This window comes from Mus caroli, unplaced genomic scaffold, assembly GCF_978045245.1.
Source record: "Mus caroli unplaced genomic scaffold, Mus_caroli_1 scaffold_11, whole genome shotgun sequence".
Classification (NCBI taxonomy): Eukaryota; Metazoa; Chordata; class Mammalia; order Rodentia; family Muridae; genus Mus; species Mus caroli.
The window spans coordinates 11,640,920-11,664,873 of record NW_028227266.1 but is presented as its reverse complement, the minus strand read 5'-3'; the positions used below and the strand labels follow the sequence as shown (position 1 = coordinate 11,664,873).

Genomic DNA, 23,954 nt, shown 5'->3' with positions numbered 1-23,954 from the left:
TGGCTTCCCCTGGCGCTAAGAGCAGGTAATTTTTTTGCTGGGCATGTGAGTGCATCCAGGAGACCAGCAGAGGGCGCTCTAAGACTGCTTGAACTCTGTTCTCTAGTCTTGTTCAGCTCGTCATCTGCAAAGATTAATCAGTTTTCTCTGAAACAGAGCACTTAAAAGAAAACGGGAAAGAATAGAAAATACTTAACAAAGTGGGCAAAATATTTTTCTAAAGCAGAGTCATAGAGACTTGGAGGATTTACTGGAAGCCTCTGGCATTACCTGGAATATGTACAAACCCGGGAATGAACCCCACCCACACTTGCTAGAGTAGAACTTTTAACATTGGGGTTAGTGCCAGGAAAGTGGTGTTCTCAGAATCCTTCAAGATTCTGGGCAGGCTTGGAGCCCCAAGTGAGCGCCACCAGACTAGACTGCTGCTGTTTCTCAGACAGTGTGAGCTTGCACACCAGTGTGCCATTGTGGGGATGTCTACTCAGACCTGCAATACCATGTCTGGCTTAGTTCATTTCTGTTGCTGTAATTGAACACCTTGACAAATTCAGCTTACAGGAGAAGTGGCTAATGTCAGCTGCAGGTTATAGCCCATGCATTCGTCTATACATCTGACTATGGGGAAGTCAAGGCAGCAGAACCTGAAACAGCCACATCGCATCCACGGACGAGGGCAGAGAGGAATGAGTACAGCGTGGTCATTGCTTGCTTGTACCCAGCTTGATCTCTCCACTCTCGTGCAGTTTAGGACCCCAGCCCCACCAGACCTAGGGCATGGTGCTTCTCACAGTGGGCTAGGTTTCCCACAGCCATGCCCTGGGTCGAATCAATGTACATGGTCTCTCAGTGAGACTCCTAGACTATTCTAGGTTGTGTCAAGTTGATGGCCTATGGGCTATAGGTAGGAGGCCCTGTTCTGTTGTTGGTATTTCCTGGCGATCTCCAGTGCGTTGGACAGGCCAGGCAGCAGCCACGTCTAGCTTCTTTTCCTGGGCCATCCAGTTGCATCTTCATGATTCCTGTATCATACAACCACTTCAGAGAGGGAAACTGAGGGTCAGAGACTCCATATCTTCCCAAGCTTCTGGTTGAACTAGTTCCAGATCACCCCCCACTGCCTGCCATCCCTCTGGCCTGCTCTGTGTCCCCCAACCCTGGCGCCTCACTGTGATTGTTACTGTGCTGCGGCGTCTCTCACAGGACACTGTCCAACTATAGAGTGACGGTCAGCGGTAAGGGCCCCTCCCTCCACATCCTGTAGCTTTTAGGTGCTTATTCCAACTGCTTTACAAGATGATCACCAGACCACCTAAGCCAGAATTTGTCATAATGTTTCTTTGGCATTTTCCCAGTGTCTAGAAAAGAGAAAAGCAAAACAAAAAAAAACTAGAGCTTTAAACTGGAGCAAATGAAAGGAAAACCCAGCGAAGGCCACTGTGAAATCTGCCTGTTCCTTAATTAGGGCTCTGATGAGGAACCATTCTGCAGGACAGGAAAATGTATTTCTTTTTCTTTTTCCGTGATTAGAAGGAAATGCTTTCTGTCCCCATGTAATCACCACCTCCTTCCAGTTACTGTCTATTGAATGGAAGGGGTCGGCTCAGGGTCAGATATCTATACAAGCATTAATCAACAGGCAGCAAGCAGGTGTCCGTCAGTGACGTGGGTCACAAGCAGCTCCTGGCAGAGTCGGGAAGTGTCCAGGGAGGCCGATCGGGGCTTTTTCTGCTCCGAGACGGGGTGCTCACCGTGACTGGCTCTTGCTTTTCAGTTCTTCCCCTACATCTTACTGCTGTTTGCCATACTCCTGTACCTGCCCGCGCTCTTCTGGCGCTTCGCTGCAGCTCCACACCTCTGCTCAGACCTGAAGTTTATCATGGAGGAACTTGACAAAGTCTACAATCGCGCCATCAAGGCTGCCAAGAGTGCTCGAGATTTGGACCTGAGAGACGGACCTGGACCCCCAGGAGTGACTGAGAATGTGGGGCAGAGGTAATGGCTCCAGAGGGCTGTCCATGGCCACCCTAGGATCAGTTCCCTGCCCCTTTTTGCCCTGCTGTGCTGGCCCAGGGTGCTGATTGCCAAGAGTGAGAAGGGAGTACGTAGGCTGTCAACCGTCAACTGACAGGACCCTGTTCTCCTCAGACCTCACTGTCCTCAGGTTAACATCCTTTCCTGTCCAGTCTCATCCTTTGAAAAGCAGTTCTCACAGGGGCAACAGGTCTCACCTGTAGCTTGCTTGCTTTGATCTCCTATAATGAAAAGGCACAGAGGATTGATTCTAAGGTAGCCAAGCATGTACAAAGGATGAGAACGGTGGAGGCCCTGCCTTCTCTCTCACTGGGTGGAGGCCCCGCCCACTCTCTTACATTCTTCCTCCGGTTCTGTCATTGCTAGTAGTAACAATAGCAACAGCTGTTTTCTTTCTAAAGATACCTGCTATATTCCTGTCTTAGAATTTCTGTTGCTATGATGAAACTCCATAACCAAAAGCTACTCGAAGGGGAACGATTTATTTTAGCTAACATTAGAAACCAGGGCAAGAATTATGAGAGCCAGAGACACTAATTATGCCATTTGGGTCCTCCAAGTGACCTCTACCCTCCTGGGTAGATGTGTTTGTGTTCTAGTTGGGCTGAGAATTTCATTTTTCATGTTAGTGGGGGATTGTCGTTTAAAAAACAATCATAAGCCAGCATCTGCTTGCCCCGTTTTCTTTCACTAATGGACTGTAATGTTGCACTGTTAGCTAAACTAAATTCTTCCCCTCAAGCTGCTTTTGGTCATAGTGTTTTATCACAGCAATAGGAACAGGACAAGCAGGGCGCGAACCTGGAGGCAGGATCTGATGCCCAGGTCCTGGCTGGCTCTTAAACAGTGGTTCAGTCTGCTTCCTTACGGCACCTAGGATGGCCAGTCCAGGGATGGCATTGCCCACAGTGAGCCCAACCTCCCATATCAATCATCAACCCAAAAAATGCGACACAGGCCTATCCACAGGCCAGCCTGGTGGGAGCCTTCTCTCAATCAAGGTTCCCTCTGTAAACCAACTCTAGCTTGCGTCAAGGTGACATAAAACTCGTTGTCACAATTCCAGACACTGGGTTTGAGTGCAACACTATTAACTCAATGCATTTATTTGCTTCTGTTTTTTCACCCTTTTATTTCTAGATAATAGATAAACACTGTTCTGTGGTTTCTTAGAGAGCCGGGGACCATTTGAGTCCCTGAGTGGCCTCCACCCTCCCTGATAGACACATGTTCTACATGGGTTGGAAATTTCTTTTCTCTGTTTCATTCTTAGAGGGAGATTCTCATTTCAAAACAGTAATGGACCACCAGCTGCTGTTCTGGATTTGATAAATTTATTTAACAAACACTGAGCAGTGGGTACCAGGTGTTACCCTAAAGGTTATTAAGTATTAACTCACATTTAACCAAGCAGACTGACTTTAAACTATTAAAAAGAGGTGGGGCTGGGGAGCGGACTTAGCAGCTAAGGGCACTTGCCGCTCTTGCAGAGGCCAGAGTGTTGGTTTCAGGGGATCTAACATCCTCTCTTGGCTCCCAAGGGCACTGCACACATGCAGTCAGAGCACTCATATAAAATTTTAAATGTTTAAAACATTTAAAGAAAAAAAAAGGTTTTGTTTATTTGTCTTGGTTTTTTGAAACAGGGTTTCTCTGTGTAGCCCTGGTTGTCCTGGAACTCACTCTGTAGACCAGGCTGTCTTCAAACCCAGAGATCCTCCTGCCTCTGCCTCTGCATGCTGGGTTAAAGGCATGTGTCACCACTGCCTAGTGAAAAAATGTTTTTTAAGCATGGTTTTATTCCTCAGCAGTCAGATGAAGTTACAGTTACTGTTTGAAGTTTTCAGTGTGACAGTGTTGACAATGCCCGTGCCTTTCACACTTGATGAGAGTGGCCAGGGTCTCAATTATTTTTATTTGCTTTGTTTTTCAGTCTGTGGGAGATATCTGAAAGCCACTTCAAGTACCCAATCGTGGAGCAGTACTTGAAGACAAAAAAGAACTCTAGTCATTTAATCGTGAAATACATTAGCTGTCGGCTGGTGACATTTGTGGTTATACTGCTGGCTTGTATCTACTTGAGCTATTACTTCAGCCTCTCCTCACTCTCGGACGAGTTTCTGTGCAGCATCAAATCAGGCGTCCTGAAAAACGACAGCACCATTCCCGATCGCTTCCAGTGCAAGCTCATCGCCGTGGGCATCTTCCAGCTGCTCAGCCTCATTAACCTCATGGTGTATGCTCTGCTGATTCCCGTCGTCGTCTACACGTTCTTCATCCCGTTCCGGCAGAAGACGGACGTTCTCAAAGTGTATGAAATCCTGCCCACCTTCGATGTTCTGCATTTCAAGTCTGAAGGCTACAATGACTTGAGCCTCTACAACCTTTTTCTGGAAGAGAACATAAGTGAGCTCAAATCGTACAAGTGTCTGAAGGTGCTGGAGAACATTAAAAGCAATGGGCAGGGCATTGACCCCATGCTACTCCTGACAAACCTGGGCATGATTAAGATGGACATCATGGATGGAAAAATCCCCACATCCCTACAGACCAAGGGAGAGGACCAGGGCAGCCAGAGAGTGGAGTTCAAAGGTAGGGTGGGCTCTCTGAGCAGGCACACCTTTTTACCCTACCCTGCCTGTCACTTGAACCCGTGCTCCAGTGTTATCCTGCGGGAGCCTAAGACTGCAAGGATACAAGGAGAAATTGGTGTTATCCTAGTTCCAAAGAAGGATAGCTCTGTTCTCCTCTCCCTGTCTTCCTCTCAGGCTTGTCTGGTTGCTCTGTCTGTGTCCCGTGTGCTGTCTCATGTTCCACCTCAGTTTCTAGCATCCCACATCTTTGTCTTGTCTTCCTGTCTGTACCTCTGGTCTCTTTGTCCTTCTGTGATTTGTTCTTTGACAGTTTCATGCGTGTTTACAGCGTATCTTGATCATATCCAGCTTCCCTCATATGTGTGTACCCCATATGTGTGTGCTCCATATATCCCATTCCCACCTTCATATTGTCTTTATGTTTTGTGACACGGAGTTCAGTCAGTGCCTCCTGTAGGGACGCTGGCTGGTCATGTTGGCTCTGTTCATCTTGTGTAGCTAAGCTGTAGCAAGTCCATGATCCAGGCCATGTCGTGTTCAGATGCCAGCCTTTTACCCCCTGCCCCTGGCACTAACCCCATTTCCTCTTCATGGACATTCCCTGAGCCTGACCTAGGGCCGGGGGTTGGACTAGAGGTCCTGTTTAAGGCTGGGCACTCGGCAGCCATCTCACTTGCTCTTGGCTTGGGCCAGTTCTGAGTCTCTGCATTGACAGCTGCCTGCTGCAAAAGCAGGGTTCTCTGGCTAAGAATCTATCATCAATCTATGAGGACAGACATATTCAGAAGGGAATTGGACCACATGCCCATTTAGCCAAATAGCAGTAGTAGGTTCTCTTCTAGCACTTAGGATCTCTTGAGCTATGGGCTTTGGGCCATGTTTACTGTGCAGGTGTGAATGTTCTCCTATGGAGCAGGCCTCATATATAACCAAGAGAGTGGCTGGTTACTCCCAAAGTCACTCTGTGACTTCTTACTTAAAAGGGGGTTACTGACTTCTCGACCCAACTTTAAGACTTTCGACTAAGCAGCAGCCATGGTAAAGGGTGTGTATGAGAAGTCCCTTCATAGTGGGCTAACACCGGTGCCTCCTGCTATTCCTCCCTTATAAATAATGCTTTTAATTTTGACAGATTTGGACCTGAACAGCGAGGCTGCAGCAAACAATGGGGAGAAGAACTCTCGCCAGAGGCTTCTGAATTCGTCCTGCTAATGGCTTCCTGCTTGAATTTCAAGCCTGTGGCTTCTGTGGCTGACGCACCCCTGTTGGATCCGTAGTTAGTTTGCAGTAGATGTTTTTGGTATTGATGTAGTGTGTGTCCTACCAATCTCTAATAGACATAATGGCCAACAGCGTCATAGAAGAATAGATTAGAAACGTCCCACAAGAGTAAGTGTGCTTTGTGTAAAGTCCTCATTGCAGGGCTGTTAAGAGCACAGAGCCTCAGCCACAGAGGAGCAGTGTTCTGGACTGGCAGGTGCTAGAGGACCTGGGGCTTCTAGAGAGCAAGCACTTGGAGGATGCTTTGCTTTGTGAGGTAATAAACATGTGAGGATGGAACTTAATGACACCCTCTGTGCCCTTACTCGCTGTTGAACCAGAAAAGCATTCTCTGGCCTACCAGGGAGGTCAGCCTGTGCGCATGCGCGGCAGTGTCCTAGGTTGGCTGTGACCTGGGTCTCAGCTCCTGTACAGGCAAGCTGTCCTGTCACTCACCAGCCTCAGCTGATTGTCCTCTCCCACTGCTCGCTGCCCTTTGACCTCTGCAGGGACAGCAGGTTGAGGCAGTGCCGACTGAACCCCGCCAAGGAGACAGTCATACCATGGTGACTCTCGGAAGGAAGGCTTCAGAAACCTTCCCAGTGGGAAACCTGAGTTTAGAGGTTATCGATAGATGTTAGGGTACCTGAGACGGGAGAGCAGGTTTTACTGAAGCGCATGAAGAGAACACGGCAAGGGGCACTTTGTCCAATGAGAGCAGAACATGGAACTGATACAACAGTGACCTCAGCCACTTGTTTAGAGTCACATTGGTTAAATTTAAGCCAGACTTTAAAAAATGCAGATTGATTTATATAATTGAAGTCATTTGAGAAGAACATTCCAGCACCGATTAGGATTTTGGAATAAATTATATGTATAGGAGGTTAGACTAGATTTGGGCATTGCTTTATAAACAGTTTTGTTTTGTGACATGGTCCCCTTCCCCTTCGTAGCTCAGGCCACCATCAGCCTCCCATCACTTTTCTTCCCCAGGCTCCCACGTGTTGGCACTACAGGCGTGAGCCCCGGGCCCAGCCTTAGAACTGGACGTTGACCTGGAATTCGTTAAAGCCTGATTACATTCTGACCACATGAATGTGCTATATGTTCACATTTTATCACGTTTAAATGGAAGTCCTCAGGAACCCCCCAGTTTACTTTGGGCTAATCTAGGTTGTTTACCTAGTCTAATTGCTTCTTAGTAAAGTCAGAAGTTATGTAAGTGGTTGGCTGCCTTTGGGAGTGTACAGAAAAGCAGGTTTTGCTTAGACTTTCTAAGTTGGAAAGCTAATATCAAGAGTGTACTGGGTGCCTAGGCCTGTGACCTCTGTTTCATTTGGCCCTCCCATTCTCACCCCTAGCTCCTCAAGGGCCCTCAGCATCCCAGACATAACACTTGTTACTGCCTGTGACATCAGAGCGTAGCAACAGGTAGTAAGGACATAGGTGAGCACTAAGAGATGACAGAATACCACAGAAAATAGAAATCCCTCTGTAGTGGTGGGAGGAGCCATATTCTGGTCCCCTGCCCTGAGTTCCACAGATAATGATTTATGGGCTCTGGTATTTTCCTAGAGGCCAATGACTACTTCAGCTATAAAGGTCCTCTAAGTTGAAGTTTAGGTAAAGTAGCACTGTGGTTTTGAGCAGTTGGGCTTAGCTGCCTTCTCTACTTCCCTTCCAGGACAGAAGCAGCCTGGGGGCTGGTGGGGCTGGTGGGGCTGGTATGCAGATGCCCAGCAGTGGTTTTGGCCTGGAGGTCAGCCCTTCCATCTGGTGACCTGGTGACTTGGAGCACTTCTCTAGTGATGATAGGATTTCCTTTGTAAGCACTCATCCTTTTCTTACAGACACACACAGACCCTAAATGGCTGCCCTGGGGCCACTAACCTTGTTTCCAGCCTTAGTGAACTACTTCATTCCTTAGTGGACCACTGAGGCTCGAAAAGCAGATGCACACGGGGTGGCAGCGAAGCCACACCGATCATTGTGGAAGCAGAGTTCTGGCACATTTGCAGTTTACCCAGGGACATAGGCCTGTGGGGGCGACTTTTAAAGCTACAGACGCATATTTCTGTCCCACCTGCTTCCCTGTTCTGCATCTCTGGAGTGTAGGGAGGAAGGAAGGGGACAGCATTCCACTTACAGGACATCACCATGCTTTCCAGTGGCGCTGTTAGGGGCTAGCCACTCCCACGTGGTTTTGTACATCTGGTTTGCATGTGTGTTTTAACATGTGGAAAGGCTGTTACGACTCTTTCCCACCCAAGACCCTGACCCTGTGACTTTGTTCCTGTGAAAGATGGCTACGCCTCCCAGGATATACATCCTGCTTGGTTTAATCTGTGTCAGAGCAGCACAAATAGATCTATAAAGGTCAGGCGCTTTGATTTGCTGCTGTATGGCCAACTCTTAAATCAGCACGGAGACGCTGAGACACCCCTGGCCCTCTAAACTGAAGTGAGAGAGCTGGGAAACAGCAGGGAGTCCTGTTTGTTGGCATGTAGGGTCTTCCACAGGAGGAGGGCAGTGGGAGGGCTGCCTGTAGAAGGCTGTGCTGCAGAAAGGAGTTAACAGCCTTTCTGTGAACACTGGCGATTCTCAGCTTTTGATGTGGGACGAGTCATGACTACTTTCCAAGTTAGCCTAAGTTCAAGGCTCTCTTGCAGTGACTAGGGAAGTGGGTGTCTTAAGGTCCCGGTCTCAGCAATACAGAATAAACCTCTTAAAGGAGCTGCAGGCTAAAATGTGCAATTACCAATTAATGTTTTGTCTTTGAGCACTGGAGATGAATGGCTCCTTTGGGGCAATCATTGGCATTTTAGCCTTATTTCTTGAAAGAACAGTGAAGCCCTCCTAGAAGAGTGACAGAGAGTATAATAGGTGCTAATTCGTAGTTGGTTTTCCTGCCTGCATTAAATTAGATGTATTGTGTTTCTAGATCTCTTTTTAGCTGTGAAGTTAGTTGTCACCGAAGCATGTAGGTTTTAATCAGTAATTGTTCTTAGGTTCCTGAAACTACAAAGTGTCTTGTGTCTTGAGGTGCTTTTTTCTTCCTCAACCACAGGAGAAAACTCTGTGACTCTGCAGTGTGACAAGTGTTCCCTAGGAAAACAGACACCATCAGATCCACTTTTTAACAAGTTGGCCTTTTAAAAAAACACCATAATTGCACTTTGCTAGCATTCAGTATATAAGCTAAGTTAATTCTCTCTCTGTTCCTCACTGAGAGAGAGGGGTGGTGGTGGTGGTGTTTGAGACAGGGTTTCTTTCTGTGTAGCCCTGGCTACAGAATTCTTCTGCTGTTTTTGTTGTTACTGTTTTGAGACAAGGTTTCTCTGTGTAGCCCTGGCTATTCTGTAACTCACCACATAGACCAGATTGGCCTCAAACTCAGAGATCCACTTGCCTTTGCCTCCCTAGGTGTTGGGTCTAAAGGCGTGTGCCATATGCCTGGCTAAGTTAAATTTTGAGTGATTACTAATATCTATTTATTTATTTTTATTTTATTTTTATTTTTGCTGTGTCATTTGGTAAAAATACTGAGCCAATGAAGAATGGCTTTAAACACTTAAGTTCATCTTCAGTTTCATTCCACAAAGTCCAGAAGATGAGACCAAATGATGGTGTCAAGAACATGTGAAAGCTTATTGTACTGCGGAGCTCAGTGCTTCCATGGGAAGTGCTTGGAACTCAGTACTTCCATGGAAGGTGCTTGGAACTCAGTACTTCCATGGAAGGTGCTTGGAACTCAGTGCTTCCATGGAAGGTGCTTGGAACTCAGTGCTTCCATGGAAGGTGCTTGGAACTCAGTGCTTCCATGGAAGGTGCTTGGCCCCACACACAGACATTCTTCTAAAGAGTGTTACGTCTGCAGACAACAGCAAATGGTGCTTTAGTTCTGTGATATGATGTTTCCCTAAATAAAACTTTCCTAAGTAACAAAGAGCGTTGTCTTTCTTGCTGTCTTCAGGAGTCACTTCACTGAAGATGGAGCCAGAGGATGAGCCTTGAAATGCCTGAGGCTCATCCCTGTCTGGAAATGGGTGACATTCAGGAGCATCCACGATACTTGCTAGTTAGTATTATCCAGCTGGCAGTGAAGGAAGTCCTTTGAGAGGCCCACCGGCTGGTGTTTATAAAGTGTACTGCCTGGTGGGGAGCTGTCTGGACCACATGCTGATGGACATGAGCTGGCCTGCTCACCTCTGCCTAAGGGGAGAACACTTCTACAATAGAAATTAATGCATTCCATAGGTTTATAAACCATAGCATGCAAAATCTTAGCAGAGTTCCTAGTGTGTGCTAAGCACTCTGTGAATGCTTCCTGGTCCCCAGCTGTTCCTCAGGGGTGGGGATGTTGCATCCATCCTCTATTGCTCCAACAAAGACCCATACATAAAAGCTCAAAGCACCCTTGGCTTATCTTGCAGCTTTCTGCATCAGGAGTTTGAACAGAGCTTAGCCAGGCCCTCACTCAGCCCAGGGTCTCACAGTGTGCAGTCTGTGAGGATGACAGGTAGTTACCTGGAGGAGGTTGAGCTAGAGAAGCTGCTGACTGCACCCTAGCCAGCTCTACCACCTTTTTCTCTTCAGGCTTATGACCCTGGCCCTCCCTCCTATCCGAAGAGGCCTGGTAGCCTATATTCTCCTTTCTATTCAACATTCAGCTCTAACTAATACCTCTGCGGGAAGTCCCCCCACTTTCCCAGTAACCTCTGCTGACGCCTGTCCCTCTCGCTGTCTGGGTAAGCCCAGGAAGGAGGTTAGCTCCGTGTCCCTGTACTCCAGCATCTAGTCCAATGCAAGGGTTACTTGCTGACTACTGCAAATCCTGAGATTGCTAGGTGCAGCGGGGAGCATGTATCAGACATGGACTTTCCTAGGCCAGTTACTCATCTTGGCCAGTTTAAGGCAGCCAAGTACACACCCCTCACTCCTCCATCCCCCTACATTAAGGATTGAGAACCTGACCCAGAGTCTTTCTGAAACTCCCCGCAGTAGCTGTCCTTGGCTGTAGAGTCTCCTGCTCACACTTGGGCTTGCTGACCCATGCAGCCAGGCTCATTCTCTTCCAAGGTTTTAGTACTCCATATTGTTAGGCACAGCTGAGTGTTGAGCGTCTTATGGGTCTGATAAAAAACACCCCGACAAAAAGCAACATGGGGAAGAAAGGGTTTGCTTAGGCTTAACAGTTCCAGAGGGAGGGAGTCCATTGTGAAGTCATGGCAACAGGCAGGGAAGGGACCTTAGCAGGAGAAGAGATCCAACCACAGTTTATCTGCAGGGGGAGAAACAGGATTGGGGATGGGGAGGGCTATACAGCCTCAAAGCAACCCTAGTGATGTACTTCCTCCAGTGAAGCTCCTCTTCCCAAAACTCCACCACTGACTGGGAAGCAAGGAGGAAGCCTATGGGAACAGCTCTCTTTAAACCACAGCAGAGTGCTGACCGTTCTAATAAGGAAGGGGATCCTGTTCTCCGTATTTATCCATCTAAGACAGGTTTATTCTATGATACTCCCTCTGATCACCCAGGGGTCTAGCAGGGAAAGAAGGAGCTACTGGTTGGCTGACCTGTCCACAGCTCTGGGGTTTTCCAGATGAAACTGGGTTATAGCAGCTAATCTCTAGGATGGGAAATTGTTGACATTCTATTTCACATGCCCTCTGATAGCACCTGTGTTCTGGCGGGCTCTTCATGAAAGCAAAGCGAGGAAGGGTATACAGTGTTCCTTCCTTTGTGTCATTGCAGAGATGGGACAGGTAGGCTCCCCGGGGAAATGAGGGGGCCGGCCTGTCAGAGAAAGACAAGCAAAGCATCCCTTTCAAGAGCCAATTTCTAAAGTTTCCGTGTGTCTTTTCTCAGACACACAAAAAAACGAGAAACAAGAGGAACTAAAGTGCTATCGAAAATCACTCCCAAAGCCCAGAAATGAAATCTGCATTACCTCTAAGTGAAGATGGTCTTGTAGCGCCCAAGCTTCCATGGAAACTTCAGGAACATAAAAGGAAATTCTGATGGCAATTTCAGAAGTAAGAAACCTCACATGTTAGCGTTGATCTCATTTGTTCTTTCTGAATATGAGAAGTGCCTGTTACAAAGGAAACATTGCTAAGTACAGAGGCCCTCAAGGCTCTTCATCTGCCTAAGCACTTTATAATACTACCACCCCTTGAGAGAAGAAGTTTCATTTTAGAAAAAAAGAAATTACCTAAAACTCCGGCTGCTGCAAGAGGAAGCAGAAGAAAGAGAGAAAAAGAGTAAGCCACGAGCAAAACTCAGGTTTGGACAACTTGTCCGGTGGGATACAATGGAAGGCGTGTATGTGATTTTCAAAATTGTTTATCCAGACTTGAAATGGACAAAATGAATGTTAACCATCATTCCTAAACATCTTAATGACCCAGATTAGCTCAGCACGGCATTTCAGTATAGAAATGATGAGGTGTTTTACATCTTTCATACTAAATTTTTTGAAGTTCCACATAAATTCCTCTCAGATCTTTCTGGTAGACCTGGGCCTGCTTCTGGGCCTGTTGTTGATGCCAGATGGGGAATCTCCATGGCCCCCAGCTCATCTGCAGAGCACTTTGCTGAGCTCCTGACCCATTCAGTGAGTTAGCCAGGGTCAGTGACTGAGTTGGTGTGGAGGCAGGAATGCTTGGTTTCTCCGAGACACCAAGAGCCCGTGAGGAAAAGCCTTCAGTACCTTAAAGTACTGAAAATCCCACCCAAATGAGATTAACATTCATTTTACAGATTACTCAAGCCCCTCCTCTACCAAGCCTCTGGCTCATAGTGTTTCCTAGGAACAATGGCAGAGGAAGTGAGAAAGGGGACGGAGCTGGCCCAGCTTCAGAAACCTGGCCACCTGAGTCCATTCCCTGGAATTCATGTGAAAAGCTAGATCTGGTGGCACGAATGTGTGATCCCGGCACACCTAGAACAAGATGAGAGACAAGAACCAGCCAGCCAGCTAGGTGCACGCAGCATGGACACAGAACAGGGAAACCCTACCTCAAGATAGAAGGCAAGAACTGACTTCGGAAACATCGGAGAACTGCGGTGCGTTCACATGCACCCACACATCTGCTGCTTTTTCTAAGTAAGAAGAAGGCTAAGGAAAGTGCATGCCTAGTTTTCATTGATAGTTACACCAAGAAGCAGTTTTGCAGTGAGCAGCTTGAGCAAGCTCTCTGCACTGCACTGTCTGCTTGCGGAGCTCCTCCTTCTCCTTGGACAGGGAAGAAAGGGAAGCAGCATTTCCCGAGTGCTGCTGGGTCCGGCATTTAAACTTAAATTAGGTCTCGCAGTCACCATGATGCAGGAAGCATGCTCCCCTCGTTTTGGGGTGAAGCACCCTAGGAAGAATGTGTTGTCATGATTGCTGCCTGTGACTGCTGGGTGACCTTAGCTCCTGACTATGGTAGGCTCCAGTTTCTTCTTGAATCGCACAAGAATCAAGGCTATGGTTGATAATTAAAGTCGATTAAGTAGAGACATTAAGGCCAGAACCAGCATTCACCAAGCCCTCAGGAGCTGTTGTATAAAATATTGGATTTGACAACTAGAAGAACTCAAGTTATGGGTGCACAATGGAAAATGTCTCATAACAGGCAGAAATGGGTTCAGTTTGGGTTTTGACGCTAGAAAATCTGGTTTGGAATCCTCTCTCTAATACCTGAATTGACCTTAGGACTCAACCTCTCTGTTTTTCAGGGTTGTTGTTGTGAGATGTTATATGTCTGACACTCAGTGGGAACTCATCAGATAGGAGCTGTATGTTTGTTTGTTTAAGGAAAGGGCATCAGATAGTCCAGACTGGTTTCAAACTTACTGTGCAGCTAAAGATGACCTTGAACTACACAGGGATCACTGGCCTGGAGCACCATTCTGGGTTTATGCGATGCTAAGCAGCAGATTTAGGGTACTGTGCATACTAGACAAGTGCTTTACTGAGCTGCATTCCCAGAAAGTAGCTTCCTGTTGGCCTCAGAAATAACTGTAAATGCAAAGAAAGGTCTTTGAAGGATGGGAAGTCCATCTTTAGGATGAACCCTGGAAGGGGCAGTTGCTAAGAGAGACCTTTACTCCTTAGAAGCCCGAGGCTCTGCTGTCCTCAGGGCTCTAGCTCCCAGCCCTGCACAGGTGGAAACAAAGATTGGGCAGATGGGTGAGGGTGGTGTGGGTTATTGTCAAAGCGACCCAGGAATAGTCTTGACTCAGAGAACCCCAGAGAATAAGCCAGATGGGCATGAACCTCCCCCAGCCTGAGATGGAAGGGTGAAGGAGCTGGAGGATGGGAAAGCCCACCCTCCAGGGCTTGCACAATGCTGCCTGGATGATGCAGAGACCCTGGGCCTGGCCTTTATTATGCAGGATCCAGGCTTAGGGCCCCTGGCATCCTTCCCTGCCTGGTGACTTGGCCAAGTGGTGGCTGCCCAGATAATCTTACTTTATTTTTAATTTAGAAGGACGAGGCAAAGATGACATATTCACTGCAAAAATAATTTTTTTAAAAGGCAAGAGGAAATTCAGAGAATACCAGAATTTATGGAGCTCTGAAGCCCTCTCTGTTCTTTGCTGCTTCTGCTCCGCTTAGGCACAGAGATGATGTTACTGCCCAGCTTCCTGATAACATGGTTTTCTGTACTCCGTCCTAAGTGGGTACTCCAGACACCTGCCTTGCTTGGCTCTGAATGACTTAAGTGTGAACTACTTAGGAAGGGAGAGTGTCAGAATGCTCTATGCACATATTACAGGACATATTCGACCAGGGTACGGTGCTCTAGGACCGAGGGGACAGGAAGGAGGGAGGAAAAAGGCAAAGATTGAAGAAGAAAGGAGAGAGGTGAGGAGGAAGAAATGAAAGGAAGGAGGAAGAGACGAAGAGAGGAAGAGGAAAAGATAATGAGATCAGTCAGGAAGCCAGACTGTAACTCAGGAGTCAGGCTGAGCTTTTCTGACAATTCACTCTTGTGAGAAACAACACAGAGGCCCCACAAGTGTAGCTGGTCCCTCTACAGGGCAGCACCCAAGTGACCTAAGGGTTTCCCACCAGACCCACATAGAAAGCCAGCCCAGCGCAGGGAACAGGCCCCACAAATGATGCCACTAAGCCACTGTCTGCTCATTTACCCATAGACACCTTTCCAGTCCTGAAAAGTCCAGACACCTACGGCACCCAACATAGCCTGTGGCATCTAGAGACCTGGGAAGGGTCACACCAAAGGCTCCAGGGAAGCTTTGGGAGAAGCCATGAGGGTCAAGTTTGAGTCCCACTCCACCACAGTGAGTCGCAATCCTTGGGTGGCCTCCACCTGCCCAGGAAGGTGTCTTGTCCCCACTTTCCATTGAAAGAATGGAAGAAAAGTGCAAATGACACAAAGCTTGCTGGCTTGGCTAGGAATCCATGCTCCCAACTGCCTGACTTGCACAAAGTGCTGGAGTGTAAAGGTCTCAGGCTCATCCTCTGATTTGTGAAGGATACCTCTGTAGTGAGCCCTGGAAAAGGCACGTTTGGCCATTCTGCATGTGCTTCTGATGAGTGAGGAGTCTGGAGGAGCCATGCTCATCCATCTGCCTTGGGTATAATCTCCAGCATGTGCTGGGCCTTTATAGTACCACGAGCAAGGGCCATGGACCCTAGAGCTAATGGCACGAGAGCTGCCTCTATGACTGGTATGGCCACAGGAAGTGGCTGAACACTCTTGTTCAGGGACAGAGGACAAGCTTGCCTTTCCTGCTGAGAGTTGGCACAGCCTCTTCAGAGCTGCCTAATGCTTTATCCTACAGTTTAATCTTGATGCTTTATCTATGACTATGTTACATTCACCATTTGTTGGAGAACACTCAGTTCTGTCCCATCTTTGTAAGAGCTGATGACAAAGAGTGTGGAAAGTAATGATGCTGTGTGATTAAAACATCTTATATGGTCAAGGGCAGAGGGAAATGAGGCTTCATCTCCCACAAGCTTCCTCAGACTCACCACTCTCAGCAGACTCATATTTATACCACAATTTAAGTAAAAGTATGCTCTCTCTATAAATTCAGTTTTATAACAAACCTTCTACACACGCTTAACTGACTACAGATGTTCCAGATCCATCCAAAAATATTCAGAAGCTCCCAGGGTTCTGTTAAGATAGACACAATAGGCCAGCCTACAATGGCTGTGCTGTGAGGCGGGTGGCAGCTGAGAAGGCTGTCTGCCTATCTAAATCACACTCAACTTTGGCCTCTGAAGGAGTGAATTTGTCACAGGGAAGTAGCCAAAACTATACCACATCAGTGATGCACCCTGGGTCACCTTCATCTTTGAATGACTCCTGTACCCTCTGCCTACTGCTCTACTTCTCTGATGAGCTCAGCTGCAACCCTAGGCTGAGTTCCCAAATGATGCTCAGTAACTCCTTGTTGATTTACTGATTGATTCTGTTACTATGGAAGCCATCAGACATGGGTTCACATCTTGGTGAGCCACCACAACAGACCCATATTGGCCGAATGACTAAGCCCTCAGAACAATCTAGGGTTCTGCTTCATTCACTGGTAGCTTAGAGACACTAGTATCTCTGTGTTTATTGGGATAAGATCTTTATAGTTCATTTCTTTCAGTCCTTTGACCCAAGATGTCATCCACATTCATCACAGATTATCACTACATCTTCAGCAACATTTTTGACTCACTCAACCATTCGCCTGTTCACACCCACACTTACGTGCATAATCATTTCTTCATTAGGCAGTGTCTAAATGTTACAATGTCCCAAGGACAATGTTATCATGTAGGAATATAAAGATGAATAAAACAGTTCTCTCTCTCTCTCTCTCTCTCTCTCTCTCTCTCTCTCTCTCTCTCTCTCTCTCTCTCTCTCTCTCTCTCTCTCCTCCATGTGATAATAAGCAAGAAATTGGCTGTCCAAAAGTCAGAAATTGGATCCTCAGCAGGCACCACTCAGTGTCTCCTGGTGCTTTGATTTTTAAATTTCCAGTAAAATATGTATGTGCCAATAATAGGAGATTCCTTTTCATAGCAGAGAATACCTTCAAGCTTAAAAAAAAATACAATTTTAGCCCCTCCACTCCTTTGCCCCAAGGTGGCATGGGTGGAAAAGTGATATCCTCCCCCGACTCAACCTTTCTACCTGTGCTAGTTGGGAGAGCTGGCCCCAAGGCCATGAGGCCAGGAGATCTAGCCCTGCCCCTCATTGGCTATAGAACTCAGGAGAGCAGGCCCTGCACCTTGCCTGAACAACACAGTGGAGCTGGCACCAAGGACGAAGGCACTGGTGAGCCAGCCCCAGGGATGTGACAGTGGGAGAGCTGGCCCAGCCCTTTGCTGGCTACATCACTTGGGGAAGTAAGTCCCAGTGCCATGACTGGGCAGCACAGTGGAGCTGGCTCTGAAGGCATGGGTGTGAGTGAGCCAGCCTAGGGGTCATGAGAACAGGATTCTGCCAATGGAGGCATTGCTAGAGAGCTCACCCTAGTTGTGCAGATATGAAAGAGTTGGCAGACTGACCAGGTCTGCTATCACCAGGCCCAGAGATGGGCTCAAAGATGCCCACCTCAAAACCTACATCATCTAGGAATGGTTGGGACTTGTGAAAGGGCCAGTTCTGCTGTTCCAAAGCTGCAGGATCTCCATAACACAGGGCCACAACATGGTGTCATCACAGAAGCCAGAGATCTAGAACCAGACCAATGCCTCATTACAATGAACATTTATAAGTGAAGATGTGTGGACAGAGGGTATATTCTACAATGAGATGTTTCCTCTGCCTCTCTCTCTCTCTCTCTCTCTCTCTCTCTGTGTGTGTGTGTTTGTGTGTGTGTGTGAGTGTGTGTGTGTGTTTGTGTGAGTGTTTGTGTGAGTGTATGTGTGTGCGCATGTGTGTGTGTTTGTGTGAGTGTATGTGTGTGTGTTTGTGTGAGTGTATGTGTGTGTGTGTATGTGAGTGTGTGTGTTTGTGTGAGTGTATGTGTGAGTGTGTGTGTGTGTATGTGAGTGTGTGTTTGTGTGAGTGTATGTGTGTGTTTGTGTGAGTGTGTGTGTGTGTGTGTGTGTGTGTGTGTGTGATTGTCGGGGAGGGTTGCAAAGGAAAAGAGTAGATAGGAAGGGATGGGGAGATGAGTGGGACTGGGGTGTATGATGTGAAACTCACAAGGAATCAATAAAGTTTTTAAAACATAATTCTAATCTAATCCTCTTACTTAAACAAAAACAAAACAAAACAAAAAACAAGGAGTTGTTGGGCAAAGAGCTAGCTTTTCTTAGGTGGCCTATATATGTGAGGATATGGTCTGGCCCCAAAACACCAGTGGTTGGAGCCACATTCCAGCCTGTATGCACCATTCTGCTTTTCCAAAGTCCTGTCTTCAAGACTTTAATTTCCCCAGAGACAAGTGGGTCTCTGGGGAAATTAAAAGGCAAGGGCCAGATTGATAGCTTAATTAGCCCAGGATCCCATATTTAAAGAAACACTCCTGGGGACTGACATTTTCACTTGTGTGAGACAGATAACTGAAACTGACCATAGAGGGAGAGGAATGGGCTCAGGTAATGGACACCTGACTGGCATAGGATCACAATGCATACTTATAGAAAGCCGAGCCAGCTGTATCTCCATGCGTTGGGATGGGGACAGTGTTAGGGCCAGATTAACTTGCATTCTCAGGTCTTCTGCCATTAAAGGAAGCCAAAGTCACTCAGTAAGTAGAATGGGGATTTGGTCCAGGTGTACTGAGAAGATCCATTGACTAACCCACATACATCAGAGAGGCTAGGGCATGAAACCTGCATGTGAGAATCATATTGCTTCCAGTAGTGATAAAAGAAACTTGGGTCACAGATGTTCAACACAAATCGCCTGTGAGTATTTTCATTAAAAGTGTTATATACAGAGAATTACTTAAAAGAATGGCTTTGGTAAAAATATGGTAGAATGGGGGAATTTTACTGCCTGTACCTGGTCTCCATGTCACAACAACCCATGACCATTAATAGCTCTGCAGAATCTGGGAGACCAGCAGAGATGCTCTGGCACACCGTTGCATCATGCTGCCCAACAGACTTAGTCCCTTTCACCTCACCAGATTACCCAGAACTGAGAGGCCAGAAGCAAGGAAACGAGGCTGCAGATCTGAATTACTTCCCAGAATCCACCAAAAATAAAGGTGGGTAGGACCTCTCACCTGTGTTTTCCCCCTCAAAAGTGACCTATAGATACCATAGAAGTACCTGGCATCTCTAGATACTGTAAGTATCCGGCACACTTCACCTTCTCTTCAGTGATGATTAATCCTGACAGTCAACTGAAGCAACCAAGAGAAATGCTACTGAGTGGCTCTGAGGACATTTTCAGGAAAGCATCACAGAGAGGAATGGGTCATCACCCACCCCCAGACTGGGCAGCACTTCTGGGAGGTGGGAGGTGGCCTATAAACAAAGAGGACTTAGGGATAATCTGTGCTGCTTGCCCTTGCTTCTTACTGGTGAGTGTACCTTATCCTGTGGTGACATTAGACTCCAGCTTCTTCAGCCTTCCAATGTAGACTGAAGGGCAGCTGCTCTCCAGGACTCCTCCAGGCCTTCAGCACTAGATTGGTAGTATGAAGACATTCAGCTTTGTGGACTGGTCAGCAACTGGGTTACCACAGGTCTCTCCAGTATTTAGATAGCTGTTGTTGAACTGCCCAGCCCCATCTTGTAAGACATTCTAGTAAGTTCCATCTTAGGATAAATGGACATTCTGCTGCTGCTGTTATTCCCAGGCCGTCTCCTCAAATGGATCCTGTCATGCTGAGTGCGTCTTAGAGTGGCTGAAGTCAGGGAAATGGTCACAAAATTGAGCATTTCAAAGCCATCATCCTGAGAGGACCAAATGAGGGGCTTTCTGTACTTTGCTTGGCTTTGTGGGATCAAGGGACACACAAACATAATTTCCTTCCAAGAAAAAATATGCAGTGTGGACCAGGCACATCCATTAAAAGGGTTGGAGAAAACCTCAGAATGGTTACTTAGCTGAGATGATTGGTGTGTTCTGCTATTGAAGACAGTCAGTAAAGAGTAAAAGGAGGGGCTGGAGAGATGGCTCAGCAGGTAAGAGCACTGACTGCTCTTCCAGAGGTAATGAGTTCAAGTCCCAGCAACCACATTGTGGTTCACAACCTTCTGTCATGGGATCTGACGTCCTCTTCTGGTGTGTCTGAAGACAGCGGCAGTGTACTCATATACAGAAAACAAGTAAATAAATCTTTGAGAGAGAGAGAGAAAGAGAGAGAGAGAGAGGATGCAAGTATTTCTTCAACTGTGTAGACAGTAACATGAAGAACCATCAACAGAACTGACATTACCAAAATGACATAATACCATGAGAGCAACAGATGACAAACTCAGAACAACTGCTCTCAGACAGCTCAGGCTGCAAGAGAACATAGGGAGATGGTGCAAGCTCATGTCACAGATCCGGAAGTAGAAGTGGCTGGGGCCAGGGCCAGGCTGTGCAACCTCAGGGCTGATCCCCACAGTCAATGTACTTCAGCCACTCTCCTAAACCATGTGCCTTCAAATGGAAGCTTACGGGAATATTGACAGGTACGTAGGTAGATGGAGCAACACCCTCAGGTAATGTTTGAGTAAAAATAAAGAAAGGTACAACAAAGGGTTAAACAAATCCTGGAGGTGAAGAATATACGGCATTATCTTAGCTAGGGTTCCTATTGCTATGACAAAACACCATGACCAAAAGCAAGCTGAGAAGGAAAGGGTTTGATTTAGGTTTCCAAGACACTGTTCATCCCTGAAGGAAGTCAGGATTCTGGAGTCAGCCACTGATGCCCAGGCCCAATGGCTTACTGTAAGCCAGTGCTGCTTACAGGCTTGCTCAGCCTGCTTTCTTATAGAACCCAGGACCATGAGCCCAAGGATAGAGCCACCCACAATGGGCTGGGCCCACCCAGGGCTTGCCTACAGCCTTGTCTTATGGAGGCGTTTTCTCAATTGACATCCCCTCCTTTTAGCAACTCTAGCTCGTGTCAAGTCAACATAAAAGTAGCCAGGACAGTCATAAAATGGAAAAGTACAGTATTTAATTTTTTAAATTTTTTATTAGATATTTTCTGTATTTACATTTCAAATGCTCACTATCTAATTTCAGTAATGCACTTGGTGAAGCAGAAGGAAGGAAGCAAGGATGGGTCATATGAAAGTATCCAGTCAGAAGAGAGAAAAGAAAAAGGGAAAAGACTGAACACAGTTGCACGAAGCCTCCAAGAAGGATGGTGTGTGAACACAGGAGCATCCACTGTGGAGGTCTCAAAGGGAGGAGAGGCAGCAGCTGCAGGGACTTGGAGAAACTGCTCAGCGCACTCCTAAATCCAGGGAGAGCTGTGAGCGGGAGGCGCTGAAAACTAAAAAGACCCAAAGGGCTTTCAGGCAAAGACGATACTGCAGACATGGTAACTAGCATGTCTTTTCTAAAGACAGGATATTAACAGCAGCAAAAGGGAAGAGTTTGTCACCTGTAAAGGACATTCCATCAGTCTATCAGCCAGCTAGTCAGCTGACACCTCACAAGTCCGTAGAGGGTCAGTGATATCGCCAAGGTGCTGAAGGAATAAAAACGTGGGCCAACAATGCTGACCCTCCCAGGAACCCTCTACCTTCTCGGGACAAGCAAAAGGTTGCCAAGTCAAAGCTTATTGCAAATCCCAGCATGTCTCCTTAAGGCAAGCTGTGTGGCTTCAGGGAGACTGCACCAGATACTCCTGCACACAGTTAGCAGAACCTGTTCAATCAGCCAAGTAAGGAAACCAACCGCTACAGGTCTGCTGTGCTTTACTGGGCTCCAAAGCCCAGACTACCTGTAGATATCAGTTTTTTATGTCCCTAATGTGTCCTATCACCAGGATAGGAGAATAAATTCAGGCAGTTCTATAGCAGAACCTGGAGAGCCTGGGCAGCATTTGTCTTCACATTTTGAGCCCTACACTGACATAAAATGAACAAAACCTCCAGGAACAATTTTGCCAGAGGCTGGAACTGTTTGCAATGAAAAAGAACTGGCTATGTTTGTCTTGGTTCTTAGAACCACTGTGTTGCCTCAAGAGGGGTCCCAGTTTTCTTCATGTCAGGAGCAGGCTGGAGTAGCACCCGCTGTTCTGTACCAGGGGCCTTGCGGCTCTTCCTGTCCTCTCGGGCTCATGTTAACCTTGGTCCCTGGTAGCAGCACTACTTTGAGAGGCTGTGAAAACCTTAGGTTCTGACTTCTTAAACTTTTTCCACTTGAACCTATTTTCATCCAAGAAATTTTAATACAACCCAACCCAAAATACTATAGGTATATAATTTGGCATACAAACCAAACATTTGCTGGTAACAAATTGCAAATAAATTATTTTATAACATTTCTGTGGTGTACATACAATTTTACCATATATTGAAAATGAAAGCAAATTCACATACAAACACAATGGATGTGCTTGTTTGTCTTATTAAAAAATAAATTTTTAATTTATGTGCATTAGTATTTTGCCCACGTGTGTGTCTGTTGGATCCCCGGGACTGGAGTTACAGGCAGTTGTAAGCGGCCAAGTGAGTATGAGTGAATGAACTCAGGTCCTTTGGAAAAGCAGCCAGTGCTCTTAACCATTGAGCCATCTCTCCAATCTACTTGTTTGTCTTAATGCAAGCCCAAGATAAACTGCTTAGATTCTTACATGCTGAAGAATGGTAGAAAAATGTTAAAAGTCTATTTCCCATAATTAAACCATTAGTTTCTAAAAGAGCAGGAAATGTGGAGCATTCAGCAAACATATCGCAACATGATTGTCTCGAGTCTGAGCTGAGGTGGTACTGCATGGCATGATGGTGTGCAGTACATGGTGTATGTACAGTGTATGGTGTGATAGTATGTGCAGTAAATGGCATGATGGTATATGCAGTAGATGGTATGATGGTGTGCAGTGCATGGCATGGTGGTGTGTGCAGTGCATAGTGTGATGGTATATGCAGTGCATGGTGTGATGGTGTATACAGTGCATGGTGTGATGGTGTGTGCAGTGCATAGTATGATGGTGTGTACAGTGCATGGTGGATGGTGTATGCAGTGCATGGTGTGATGGTGTGTATGTGTGCAGTGCATGGTGTGATGGTGTGTGCAGTGCATAGTGTGATGGTATATGCAGTGCATGGTGTGATGGTGTGTATGTGTGCAGTGCATGGTGTGATGGTGTGTGCAGTGCATAGTGTGATGGTGTGTGCAGTGCATGGTGGATGGTGTGTGCAGTGCATGGTGTGATGGTGTGTATGTATGCAGTGTATGGTGTGATGGTGTGTGCAGTGTATGGTGGAATGGTGTATGCAGTGTACAGTGGAATGGTGTGTGCAGTGCATGGCATGATGGTGTGTATGTGTGCAGTGCATGGTGTGATGGTGTGTGGAGTGTATGGTGTGATGGTGTGTGCAGTGCATGGCATGATGGTGTGTGTGTGTGCAGTGTAAGGTGTGATGGTGTGTGCAGTGCATGGTGTGATGGTGTGTGCAGTGTATGGTGTGATGGTGTGTATGTGTGCAGTGCATGGCATGATGGTGTGTGCAGTGCATGGTGTGATGGTGTGTGCAGTGCATGGTGTGATGGTGTGTGCAGTGTATGGTGTGATTGTTTGTGCAGTGCATGGTGTGATGGTGTGTAGAATGTATGGTGTGATGGTGTGTGCAGTGCATGGTGTGATGGTGTGTGCAGTGTATGGTGTGATGGTATATGCAGTGAATGGCATGATGGTGTGTGCAGTGCATGGCATGATGGTGTGTGCAGTGCATGGCATGATGGTGTGTATGTGTGCAGTGCATGGTGTGATGGTGTGTGCAGTGCATGGTGTGATGGTGTGTGCAGTGCATGGTGTGATAGTGTGTATGTGTGCAGTGTGTGGTGTGATGGTGTGTGCAGTGCAGGGTGTGATTGTGTATGCAGTGAAGGGTGTGATGGTGTGTGCAGTGAAGGGTGTGATGGTGTGTATGTGTGCAGTGTATGGTGTGATGGTGTGTGCAGTGCAGGG

At 46.9% G+C, this 23,954-nt stretch overlaps 1 protein-coding gene across 1 annotated transcript in view; it reads left to right on the top strand.

Moving 5' to 3' along the window:
* Nucleotides 1-6,193, top strand: part of Panx1 (pannexin 1) — a 38,484-nt gene extending 32,291 nt beyond the window's left edge. The window contains exons 3-5 of the mRNA XM_021172892.3: nucleotides 1,775-1,995; nucleotides 3,968-4,626; nucleotides 5,761-6,193. Of these exons, the coding sequence (XP_021028551.1) occupies nucleotides 1,775-1,995; nucleotides 3,968-4,626; nucleotides 5,761-5,840 (960 nt within the window). The 3' untranslated portion in view covers nucleotides 5,841-6,193. The remainder of the gene's footprint in view (nucleotides 1-1,774; nucleotides 1,996-3,967; nucleotides 4,627-5,760) is intronic.
* Nucleotides 6,194-23,954: the final 17,761 nt, after the last annotated feature.